The 13,521-nt window shown below is 39.6% G+C and overlaps 1 protein-coding gene across 2 annotated transcripts in view; it reads right to left on the reverse strand.

The window, feature by feature from the left end:
• Positions 1-13,521, reverse strand: part of LY75 (lymphocyte antigen 75) — a gene marked incomplete at both ends in the record, with an annotated part of 86,869 nt that overhangs the window by 59,182 nt on the left and 14,166 nt on the right. For both annotated transcript variants that reach the window (XM_080927002.1, XM_080927001.1), the window contains 3 exons: positions 736-876; positions 1,905-2,015; positions 12,936-13,100. In XM_080927002.1, coding sequence (XP_080783128.1) covers positions 736-876; positions 1,905-2,015; positions 12,936-13,100 — 417 coding nt within the window. The remainder of the gene's footprint in view (positions 1-735; positions 877-1,904; positions 2,016-12,935; positions 13,101-13,521) is intronic.

The raw sequence follows: 13,521 nt of genomic DNA on the forward strand, positions 1-13,521 counted from the left end.
TATTTACTTATTCTATCACCAGTCCTTATACATTCTCCCTTGTGTGGCATCTATATCATGTTTTCTGTTGTATGGACTATATTTGGCAACTTGGAAGATAAATGTTCATTTCTTCCTACTATCATAAGACATTTACCTCCATTATTCCATGTAACTTTTTAAAGAATTGCTCTATATTTCTTTTTGGATAAGAATTCAGTGCTGGGAGATGGCTCAATGGGCAAGAGCCCTTGCTCTGCAAGCACAGGAACTGAAGAATCCGAGTTCCAATACCCAGCACCTTTGTGAAAATCTGGGCATGGGCAGGTAGACATATATGTATCCTAGCACTGGAGCCCAAGAAAGGTGGATCTTGTGTGTGTGTGTGTGTGTGTGTGTGTGTGTGTATGTGGTGTATAGTAAAGGACAAACTCTGGTGTCATCCTCAGGAAAGTCATCAGCCTCCTTTGAGGAAGTGAGATAGACTCTCATTAATCCAAAGCTTATCAATTAAGGAAGACTATCTGGACAGTCCACCCTAAGGATTCTCCTGTCCCCCCTCCCCCACCTCCAGCACAGGGATTGCAAACACGCACAACAACCGTGGCATTTTCATGTGGGTTCCAGGGATAAAAACAACAGGGACAAACAAACACTGGCAGTATCCAGTGAAGGAGAGGAGGCATCTGCCTTGCATTTACTTGTGTTCACAGAGCTCTGGCCTTATTTGCACACATGAGGAGGTGAGGGGCACACCTGGGAGCTCCACCGTGCTGTTCAGTGGCTTCTTGCAGATGTACGGCTGCTGAGATTCGCAGGAGACACTTTGCCACAGCCCAGACTCTGTGTCCATCCTTGCACAGCTTGACCCACCAATCACAGGTGCGATGGGCATGCCTTAAAAAGACAGATTTTTCCAGGAGTGAGAAGGAGGTTAGGACCAGAGTGGACTTGAAATTATTTCAGTTCATAATTTTCTGTCATTATGGAGGCTTGCGATATGGTTAAAACTTTCAACTAAATTGAAAAGTTATAGGCCACAGTGAGTGACGAGATGCTCATTTGTCCCTGTCCTGAAACACGAGCGGGAGGGGAACAATCCAATCTATGAGTGCTAACACACAGAAGAAAAACAAACCTGTCTCTGCTCCAGAGACACTTCCACCCACATACCTGTGACCGGAGACTCTCTGTATATGCTAAATTTGCCCTACGGCAAATATTTACAACCACACAAATATTAATGTGTGCTTCTGGGACTGTATCTCAGTAGTAGATTGCTTGCATAGTTTGTTTTTGACTCAACAGAGAATTACTTTGTTTACCAATAAAAATCATCAAAACATCATGGGTTTTTATAAAATATAATACTCAATTCATTTCTCCACAAAATATGTAGGTAGGACACTGTTATTCATGGTATTATTTAGGTTTTGTCATTATCAGATTTTAAGTTTCAAAAGATACTCTATTCTTGGTAGAAAGAGCTTCTGGCTAAACAGGATGTTATTTCCATTGATGTATATATTTGTGTAATAAACTCCATCTGTTGTGTCCCCAGTGTTTAGGTGCCATCGTGTGAAAGTACGGGATATTTCTGCATTAGAGGCAAGCTGAAGACTAAGTACAACATTGGGAGTCGAGACCCTATGGGATGTAGAATGATTTCTGGCCGTGTTGTGGGGTTCATTCGGTTACTACTTTAAAAACTGCAGGGGTGCTCTAAAGCCTAGGAGACAATGCTGTATTGCCTATGGCTAACTTGGCTAAAATGACACCACCGTTCAGAATGTCTGAAAAATAATTCTGAGAAAGCAAGTACGAAATCTGACTGTGCATGAAACTTTTATAAGGTCTGAATGAGTGGAAAGTTCCTAGCTTTGGAAGCTTTTACTCTGTATACATTGTCAGGGAGGAATATTTACCTGGATCCCAGTTAAGAAACTCAAGAGGCGTGAAGTCTGACCATTCCCAGCCTCTAGCAGAGTAGAGCTGATTCAGCCCAATCCAAACTATTCTGGCAGTGTCTTCTTTTCCTGTAGGAAGTACATCATTTATTAACTGAAAAGAGATCTTTTATATAATATATTCTGGTTATGGTTTTTCCTCCCCCAACTCCTTCCAGATCCTCTCCACTTCCCCACCCACCCAAGTCCACAAAAACAAGCAAATAAAACAATAATAATGATAAAGTCAAGATGAAGAAACCAGAATAAGACAAAATGACTAACGAAAGAAAAAGAGCCAAAGAAAAAGCACAACACACACACACACACACACACACACACACACACACACACAGAGAGAGAGAGAGAGAGAGAATTATATAATTTTTAACAATGACAAAATTATATAAATCAAACTAGGTTTTTATTGATAGTTTAAAAACAGAGGATCTTAACTGAAGCAGGAATCTCACTATGGAATTCCTGTCTAGGCAACCAAGTCAAGTCATGTTAATAGACAACAAAACTTAATTTTTAAAAAGTTTTAAAAGGCCACAGTTGAATAAATTTGTTTAATTCTGCTTTTTAAATGTCTGGTTCTCGCTCCTCTGCAGCAAAAGAATTTTCCGAGGGGCAGCTCCACCGTGTAGTTCCTATCTTTACTTAGAAGGTTTACTCAAAAGCAGTTTCCATCCTGAGCCTAGATTTTGAGATCTGATTGTATCTCAGACTGACAAGTCAAAGCTATAAAGCCTACATTATGCCAGGCCTACCTATGAATATAAAAATCAAAACCATTAAGTATTTTTCTCATAAAAGTTTAGTTTAGTAGAGGGAAACAGCTAGGAACTCCTCAAACAAAAAAGCATTTCTGGGGTAGAAATATGTATGAGAACTGTTTCATGACTCTACTATTTAGTGTGTTTGAACTAGATATGAGAGTTTTTACACACAAACACACACACACACACACACACACACAAACACACTGTCAGGAAGACACATCATACAATCTTATTATTCCATAATCAAAACCATTGGAAAAAGAAGGAAAGGGGACAGGGAAGTGTAAATAATTTCAATAGGGAGACTAGTTGCCCATGTGCTAATTGATGTTGATACAAAATATGGATCTGCCCATGCTTGTTTGGGTCCATCCATACTGGAGAAAGAACATGAAGAGTATAAAAGTAATTATAAAGATTTCTACCATGGTGGTCTGAATAGGTTTGGGCCTCGTAGACTCCTGTGTTTGAATGTTTGGCCCACAGGGAGTGGTACTATTAAGAGGTGTGGCCTTGTTGGACTTCGTGTGTGACTGTGGGAGTGGGTTTTGAGGTTTCATGTGTTTAAGCTCTTTCCTGGTTGCCTCCAGATCAAGCTGTAGAACTCTCAGCTCCTTCTCCAGCACCGTGTCTGCCTGCATGCTGCCATGCTTCCCGCCATGATGATAATGGAATGAGTCTGTTAAGCTGTAAGCCAGTGCCAATTAGGTGTTGTCTTGGTCATGGTGTCTCTTTGCAACAATAATACCCTAACTAAGACATTTGCCATCATCTAGGGGCTCATGAACCTGGAAAGAAAGACTTTATCAAGACCGTGAGGGAAGAATTTGAAAAATCAATTGAAGGGCAGGTAGAAGAGACAGAGCAACCGATGAAACGATCTCTGAATGACAAGGGGACGCTGACAAACATTATAGTGGGGATCTTTATAAATTCGTTGGGGGTATTTTTGGCTGAAAATGACTTAATAACAGTTTCCTAATTACAGGGGAATATGTGTATTATTACACCATGTCCCTATCTATCTCCCTATAAGATGTCTATGTGCATGTATTATAGACTATAAGGATTACACAGAGGGAAAAAAACATATTTAGACTGAGAACTTTTCAAGAGCAATTTTGATTATATATAATAATCTTTGCCTCCTGATGACTCTATAAGCCAAATGTGTAAAGCAGTCCTTTTGGGGACTTGCAAAGGAATTTCTTTAAGAAAGAAGGAGGCAGGCTTCCAGGACCCAGAAATAAGCATGTCTTCAATGGTGGATGTTTAGGGAGGATGTCGGCTAAGGAAAATGAGTTAGTGTAGTGATGGGGATGGAACGGTGGGAAATGGCTGGTAAGACACAAAAGTGTCTACTAAAGCTCAAAAAATACATTTCACCCCACACAATAATAGTGGGAGACTTTAATACCCCACTCTCACCAATGGACAGATCAGGGAAACAGAAACTGAACAAGGACACTGCAAAACTAGCAGAGACTTTGAACCAACTAGAATTAATAGATATATACAAAACATATCATCCTAAAGTAAAAGAATACACCTTCTTCTCAGCACCCCATGGCACCTTCTCGAAAATTGACCACATAATTGGACACAGAACGAGCCTCAATCGATATAAGAAGATTGAAATACTCCCATGCATCCTCTCAGATCACCATGGTCTACGGCTGGTCTTTAACAACAACAAAGACAAAAAAAAGCCTAAGTACACATGGAAACTAAACAACGCTCTGTTAAACAATAGCAGGGTCAAAGAAGAAATAAAGAAAGAAATTAAGGACTTTCTAGAATTCAACAAAAACGAAAACACAACATACCCAAACCTATGGGATGCAATGAAAGCAGTACTGAGAGGAAAACTCATAGCCCTAAGTGCTTCCAAAAAGAAACTGGAGAGAGCTTACATCAGCAACCTGACAGCACAGCTAAAAGCCCTAGAACAAAAGGAAGCAGACATACCCAAGAAGAGTAGACGGCAAGAAATAATCAAAATTAGGGCAGAAATAGACCAAATAGAAACAAAAAGAACCATTGAAAAAATCAACAAAACCAAGAGTTGGTTCTTTGAGAAAATCAACAAGATTGATAAACCCCTAGCCAGACTAACTAGAGGGCAAAGAGAGAGTATACAAATTAACAAAATCAGAAAGGAAAGTGGCGACATAACAACTGAAACTGAGGAAATTCAAGAAATCATCAGATCCTACTACAAAAACTTATACTCCACAAAATTGGAAAATCTGGAGGAAATGGACGAATTCCTAGACAGATACAAGATCCCAAAGTTAAACCAGGACCAAGTAAACCATCTAAATAACCCTATAACACCTAAAGAAATAGAAGAAGTCATCAAAAGCCTCCCAACCAAAAAAAGCCCAGGTCCAGATGGGCTCAGTGCAGAATATTATCAGACATTTATTGCGGACATAACACCAAATACTCTCAAAACTATTCCAAAAGATAGAATCAGATGGAATACTACCTAACTCATTTTGTGAGGCTACAATAATTCTCGTACCTAAACTACACAAAGACCCTACAAGGAAAGAGAACTTCAGACCAATCTCACTTATGAACATTGATGCAAAAATACTCAACAAAATCCTTGCAAACCGAATCCAAGAACACATCAAAACGATCATTCATCATGACCAAGTAGGCTTCATCCCTGGGATGCAGGGATGGTTTAATATAAGGAAATCCATCAACGTAATCCACCATATAAACAAACTCAAAGAACAAAATCACATGGTCATCTCACTAGATGCTGAGAAAGCATTTGACAAAATTAAACACCCCTTCATGTTAAAAGTCCTGGAAAGAACAGGAATCCAAGGTCCATACTTAAACATAATAAAAGCAATATACAGCAAACCAACAGCCAACATCAAACTTAACGGTGGGAAACTTGAAGCAATCCCACTAAAATCAGGGACTCGACAAGGCTGCCCACTCTCCCCCTACCTATTCAACATAGTACTGGAAGTCCTGGCTGGAGCAATTAGACAGCAAAAGGAGATCAAGGGGATCCAAATCGGAAAGCAAGAGATAAAAACATCACTCTTTGTCGATGACATGATAGTGTACTTAAGTGACCCCAAAAACTCCACCAGAGAACTCCTACAGCTGATAAACAAGTTCAGCAAAGTGGATGGATATAAAATCAACTCAAACAAATCAGTAGCCTTCCTATATCCAAAGGACAAACATGTGGAGAAAGAAATTAGGGAAAAGGTACCCTTCACAATTGTCACAAAAACTATGAAATACCTTGGTGTGACTCTAACTAAGCAAGTAAAGGACCTGTACGACAAGAACTTCAAACCTCTAAAGAAGGAAATTGAGGAGGATCTCAGAAAATGAAAAGATCTCCCATGCTCATGGATTGGAAAGATCAACATTTTAAAAATGGCCATCCTACCAAAAGCAATCTACAGATTCAACGCAATCCCCATCAAAATTCCAACACAGTTCTTCATGGAATTAGAAAGATCAATGTGCAATTTCATATGGAACAACAAAAGACCTAGAATAGCGAAATCCATCCTCAACAACAAGAAAACATCTGCGGGAATCACCATCCCTGACCTCAAGCTATATTACAAGGCAATTGTGCTGAAAACTGCATGGTACTGGTACAGAAATAGGCATGTGGATCAATGGAATAGAATAGAAGATCCAGAAATGAGCCCTCACATATATGGCCACCTGATTTTTGACAAAGGAGCCGTAAACATTCAATGGAAAAAGGACAGCCTATTCAACAAACGGTGCTGGTCCAACTGGCACTCAACATGCAAAAGAATGAAAATAGACCCTTTCTTATCTCCCTGTACAAAGCTCAAGTTTAAGTGGATCAAAGATCTCTACATTAAACCAGATACACTGAAACTATTAGATGAGAAAGTAGGGAAAACCTTAGAACACATAGGCACAGGAAAAAATTTCCTGAACAAAACACCAATGGCTCAAGCTCTAAGGTCAAAGATTGACAAATGGGACTTAATGAGATTGCAAAGTTTCTGTAAGGCTAAGGACATTGTCAAGAAAACAAAACGGCAGCCAACAGAATGGGAAAAGATTTTTACCAACTCCACATCAGATAGAGGCCTAATATCTAAGGTATACAAAGAACTCAAAAAGCTAGACATCAGAGTATCAAATAACCCTATTAAAAAATGGGGTACAGAGCTAAACAAAACGTTCTCAGTTGAGGAATATCAAATCGCTGAGAAATATCTGAGGAAGTGCTCGACATCCTTAGCCATCAGGGAAATGCAAATCAAAACAACCCTGAGATTCCACCTCACACCAGTCAGATTGGCCAAGATCCAAAACTCAGATGACAACAGATGCTGGCGAGGTTGCGGAGAAAGAGGAACCCTTCTCCACTGTTGGTGGGGTTGCAAGCTAATACAACCACTCTGGAAATCAGTCTGGCGATACCTCAGAAAATTGGACATAATACTACCTGAAGACCCTGCTATTCCACTTCTGGGCATATACCCCAGAGACACCTTAGTACACAACAAAGATATATGCACCACAATGTTCATAGCAGCTCTATTTATAATAGCCAGAAGCTGGAAGGAACCCAGATGTCCTTCAGAAGATGAATGGATACAAAAATTGTGGTACATTTACACAATGGAATACTACTCAGCCACCAGAAACAATGATTTGACCAAATTCTTAAGAAAATGGCTGCATCTGGAGAATATCATCCTGAGTGAGATAACCCAGTCACAAAAGAACAGACATAATATGCAGTCACTGATAATGGGATGCTAACCCCAGAGGCTCGCACTGCCCCAGAAACAACTCACAGACTGTATGAAGTCCAAGAAATAAAGAAAAGAAAACAAAACAAAACAAAAAATCTTTATACAACAAGAAAACTTTGACTATTTCCATGTTACATTTTGTTTTACATGTACTTTATGCTCATTGTAACTATTAAGTTTTCAATGCATACTATCAAACCTTTTAAAAAATCAAGTACTGACTAAAAAATATATTCATACAGTTTTATGTAAAAATTATTTTAAAATCTGAAAAAAAGTACTGACAAAAATGTATTGTATAATTTTATGCAAAAATGCTTTAAATCTGTACATTTATCTTTGTTTTGTAAAATAAAGTTGTTAAAAAAAAAAAACAGACACAAAGGTGGGGGCAAAGGGAGAACCTTTGGAGGAGCTGGAGGACCACAGTCTAGACACAGACAGAAGCGTGTGTGTGAGAACTCAAAGTTTGCCCCACTTTCTCAAAAAAGTGGGTAGCAGATCCTTTATTAAGTAAAGGTTGAACAGAAACTTTGGATTTTTACTTCTCCTTTATTCCACACGCTTCTGTAACAGCTGCTAGCACCATCACAGAGCACACTAGAAGATATAATCTGATGCATGGTTCCCCCTGTTAGGAAAAGCACTCAGTTTCCCAGCCTTCCACAAGAAGTACTGAAAACTAAGAAGTATTTCTGGTGCTCCAGCCTTAACCATGTCCCTCTGATATTTTGAATGCTGTCTGTTTTCATTTCGACCTTCCTGCCATGGTTTAAGGATAGTAGGAGTACCTTCCTGTCCACTACAGATTCGGCCACATTCTTCCTAAGAAGGTTTCTCACATAGCACCCCCAACAGGAAGTAATTACTGCTGTGTAATCCTGGCGCTAGCCTGCAGGTAGCAAGGACAGACTTACATACTGTGATCTTTTGAACTAAAGTCCCTGACTCGTCTCTTTCCCGCCTTTTAGTTTGGATTGACATCACTAGAATTATAGAATTTAAGTTTTCTACCCTGCTGGCAACACAGTGGATGAGAAATGGGTACGTTCTAAATGTACATGTCAGGTAGATACAAAGGACGGAGACAGTTTCTGTGGACCATCAAGAGTTGGGCTTTTTCTTTAATTAAAGCCCAGGTAAGACTTTGACTGTCTTGCAGATAATAGACAGTAGAGAACCTTGGACTACAGGAACAAGTTCTTTATTCTTTTTCCTTCTTCTATTTCTTTCCTTCTGTCTGTTCTTAATTTACACATAATAGTCATGTGTATCTGTGGGTGTCAGTGTGAAATGTTGGCTCGCTGTATAGTGACCGAATCAGGGACACGGGCACATTTACCACATTAAATATTTATCTTTGCTTCATGATTAGAGCAGTCCAAATCCTCTCCAGTTATTTTGAAATATACAGTGTATGACTATCAGCTACAATCACCTCATTGTGCAAAAGAGCATCACCTGTTTGTAAATGTTACTTTGTATCTACTGACCAACCTGTCCCCATCCCCCACTCTTCCCTTCCCACTGTTCTCAGCTCTCAGGAGATCAGGAGTTTGGATCCCACATATGACTGTCAGCTTGTGGCGTTCCTCTTTCTGTGCCTCCCTTATTTCACCTAACATAATGTCTGAGCTATCACACATGCCCGGATTTCTCTCTTTTATGGCTTGCCGTTTTTTTGTTTTGTTTTGTTTTCTTTCCCTTTATCTCATTGGGCGGTAGAAATCCTTGTCCATTGTTGTTGGTTATTTATGTTGGTCACTGCGAGTAGAGCTGTCATCAAGATGGAAGACTGGGTATCTCCTTGGCATGCTCCTCCATTCCCTTTGGCTGTTTGCCTAGTACAGGAGCTGCCAGATGGTTCTCTTCTTAATATTCTGAGGAAGCTTATACTGTCTTCCACAATGGTTGGACTACTTTACACTTTCCCCGACTGTGTGTAAGTGTTCTCCTTTCTCCTTGTCCTCATTTGAGTTTATTAGTATTATCATTAGCCACTATAATAGTAAGAAGTGATATCTTATTGTGGCACTGGTTTGTATTTATCTAATGTTAGTTATTTTGAGCATTTAAAACTCTATCCTGTCTGTTGGCTAGTTTGTGGGTGTTTACAGCTGTTTATTTAGGCCTATAGCCTTTATTTGGTCAAATTTTACTATTGAGTCATTTGAGTTCCTTATAAATTCTGAATATTAACCTCATGCCAGACACATAATTTGCAAATATTTCCTTGACACATTTGGCTGCCTGCTCCCGAGACCTCTGTTCAGGACGGACTGCATACTTCTCTTCCTCCTTCTACCGCGAGTGATGACAAGCTGATAACATGCCTAAACTGAGCCACAGAAGAACTCTTCAGCTGCGTCGGAAAGGTTGTGATCGCCCTAACCTGCAAACACTGTAACCTGGAACTGTCCTAGCCTCAGGGCACAGGTCAAGTGTGAAAAAATTCTCAGGGTGAAGGCAAACTGGGAAATGTTCCTGAACAGGGCACGTGGAGGCTTCTTCGGAGTTTTGGGGGGAACTCCAGTAGGTTTTGGGTCCTGAGAAAGCCAGTTATATGATGAGTCCAAACAACCCAGATCTTTCGTCCCGTCTATATACCGACAACAAGAGTAAAACTGAAGAGAAACAGCTAAGTTGACGCAAGACAGGCAGAAGAAAAAAGAAAACTCTAGGATTTCAAAAGACTCACAAAAGGGGTCACCTCTTTGTTTGTTTCTGGAAATAGATTCCCAGGTGTCAATCAATCACTGTTCAATTGTTAAAAATCAAAGGTGTTTAGGGAAATGATATTTTCATTATTTATATAATATATGGAATACAAATAATTAAACGTATAATAATATATCATGTACTGCATATATTATAAGTGTATGTGTATATGAATATATGCATGTATATAATATTTAAAATTTTCACCACTCTGAGAACAAAGCAAAATCTACTCATTCACTTTAGGACTTCTTTTTAAAAATGACTTATTGTATTTTATTTTATTGAGATCATACACTGTTCCATACACCTCTCCCTGCCCTCTTGAAAATTCACAGCCTCTTTCTTCACTGATTGTCCTTACAGGCATATATGCTACGTGGATACACCTAAATACAAAACCGCACTCTGCTCAGTCAGTGTGTTACCTGTGTGGATGCTTTCAGGGGTGACCATTTGGTACTGAATAATCAATTAGCTTCAGCAGGGAGGGCTGCTCCTCTTACTCCCAAGAGCTTACAGTTCTTTGTGTAGGGTTGAGGTTGTGTGTGCGTTCACATGTCCATTTAAGCATGCCTTTAACAAACACTCCTTCCAGGGGCAGAGACTCGACTCTGAGGATCAGGGTACCCATCACTCCTGCAGATGACCTGTATTTGGTTTCCAGCCCTCACAACAGTCTGTAACTCTAGTTCCAAAGGATTTGATGCCCTTTTATGGCTTCCCAGTGTACTGGCACTCACACACATGAAAACACACACATACACAGGCACACACATGTGCGTGCACACACACACACACACACACACACACACAATATTTTAAAAACATTTAAAAAAATCCTAAACTTCTCCTTGCCCCTGTGCCTTCCACTCCAGCATGAAGACTTTTCACTGAGGTCAACTAGCATGATTCCCTACCTGACCTATCTTCCTGGAATTCTCTGTTTTGTGGTGTCCAGGGGTTTAGCATTCATATTCACGCTTTCCTCTCCATCCCATCCATTTAGGATTAGGGTACTAACTGCATCATGTACTCTAAGTTGCTTTCTAAACAGCAGTTTCCCCTCTAGTTTCAACACATGGAAGATGCTTACATTCAACGCCCCCCCCCCCCCTTTTCTTGTAGGCTTCAATGCAAGGTTTAGATTTTAAGAGAGGCCAGACAGTCAGCATGCAGAAGAATGAAAATAGACCCTTTCTTATCTCCTTGTACAAAGCTCAAGTGCAAGTGGATCAAAGATCTCCACATTAAACCAGGCACACTGAAATTATTAGAAGAGAAAGTGGGGAAAACCTTAGAACACATAGCTACAGGGGAAATTTTCCTGAACAGAACTCCAATGGCTTATGCTCTAAGACCAAAGATTGAGAAATGGGACTTATTGAGATTTAAAAGTTTCTGTAAAGCTAAGGACACTGTCAAGAGAACAAAATGGCAGCCAACAGATTGGGAAAAGATCTTTACCAATTCCACACCTGATAAAGGTCTAATATCCAATGTATACAAAGAACTCAAGAAGTTAGACTCCAGAGAATCGAACAATCCTATTAAAAATGGGGTACAGAGCTAAACAAAGAATTCTCAATTGAGGAATATCGAATAGCTGAGAAGCATCTAAGGAAGTGTTTGACATCCCTAGTCATCAGGAAATGCAAATCAAAACAACCCTGAGATTCCACCTCACACCAGTCAGAATGGCTAAGATCAAAAACTCAGATAACAGAAGATGCTGGCAAGGATTCGAAGAAAGAGGAACACTCCACCATTGTTGGTGGGGTTGTAAGCTGGTACAACCACTCTGGAAATCAGTCTGGCGGTTCCTCAGAAAATTGGACATAGTACTACCTGAAGACCCAGTTATTCCACTTCTGGGCATATACCCCAGAGATGCTCCAATGTACAAAAGGACACATGCACCACAATGTTCACAGCATCCTTATTTATAATAGCCAGAAGATGGAAAGAACCCAGATGTCCTTCAGTAGATGAATGGGTAGAGAAATTGTGGTATATTTACACAATGGAGTACTATTCAATTACTAGAAACAATGACTTTATGAAATTCCTAGGAAAATGGATGCATCTAGAGAATATCATCCTGAGTGAGGTAACCGAATCACAAAAGAACAGACATAATATGCAGTCACTGATAACTGGATACTAGCCCCAGAAAGCTCTGAATACCCAAGAAACAACTCACAGATCATATGAAGGTCAAAAAAAGAAAGACCAAAAAGTGGAAGCCTCAGTCCTTCTCAAAAAAAAAAAAAAAGCAACAACGACCTTAAATCATTAATAACTCAAGAGCTAAGAAGATAGCCTTGTGGTAATTTTTGGTATTGAAAAATCATTATGTTCAATCTATACACACCAAGAAAATTTTGACTATTTCCATGTTACGTTTAGTTTTACATGTACTTTATGCTTATAGTAACTAGTAAGATTTCAATGCATACTATCTAACTTTAAAAAAAATCAAGTACTGACAAAAATATATTTATATAGCTGCTTTATTCCAAAATGCTCTTAAATATCCGTACATGTATCTCTCTTTTTTAAAAATAAAGTTGTAAGGAGAAAAAAAAAGAAAAAAGAAAAAAGAGAGGCCAGAAAGGATATTATCGAAAGAGCATGCCTGGTCATACAATGTAGAAGAAGAAAGCATCTTAACAATCCCAGCTGTCTGCTCCACCACATGAAGTTAAACCTACCTGTAATGTAGGCTAATTCTGCAGCAGTGTGGACACTCAGTAAATCAGCTCCTTGGTTCCGACAGGAAACATACGCTTCTTTCCAAGACAGAACTTCCTGATTATTAAATTGGTAGCAACTTCCCATCTGCTCATTCTTTTCCCAGTTACCTTCACAGCCACTTTCTGTTAGTAAAGAGATAAATTAGTGACCATGAGATAAGGAGATAATGTTTTCTGTTACTTGGAGTGCTTACGAGATTGCAATTCAATTTACATTCCCTTAGCATGGGCCCAAACGGAGGCTGTCACTGCTTGGAGCATACTTTGGTCCTTTTGTTATTCACTGAAATGGAAGTCAGACTCAAGCGGGCTAACCCTTCCATGTTCCCTCTTTGTCCTTTTGTGTTTTCACTGCTGTTCCTTCGTGTCCCTTGCCTGAAGATGGTAATCTCAGTGGATGCAGGTGTGGAGCACTAGGCCAATGGAAAACAGCCTGCCGAGACAGCCCCGTATGCACTGAGATGCTGTTAAAATGCCTCAGATGCAGAACACAGTGACATCTTTATTTTGGAAATTCAGTCCAAATTTCTCCTTAAGATTTGAA

Source organism: Micromys minutus, assembly GCF_963924665.1.
Source record: "Micromys minutus genome assembly, chromosome: 13".
NCBI lineage: Eukaryota > Metazoa > Chordata > Mammalia > Rodentia > Muridae > Micromys > Micromys minutus.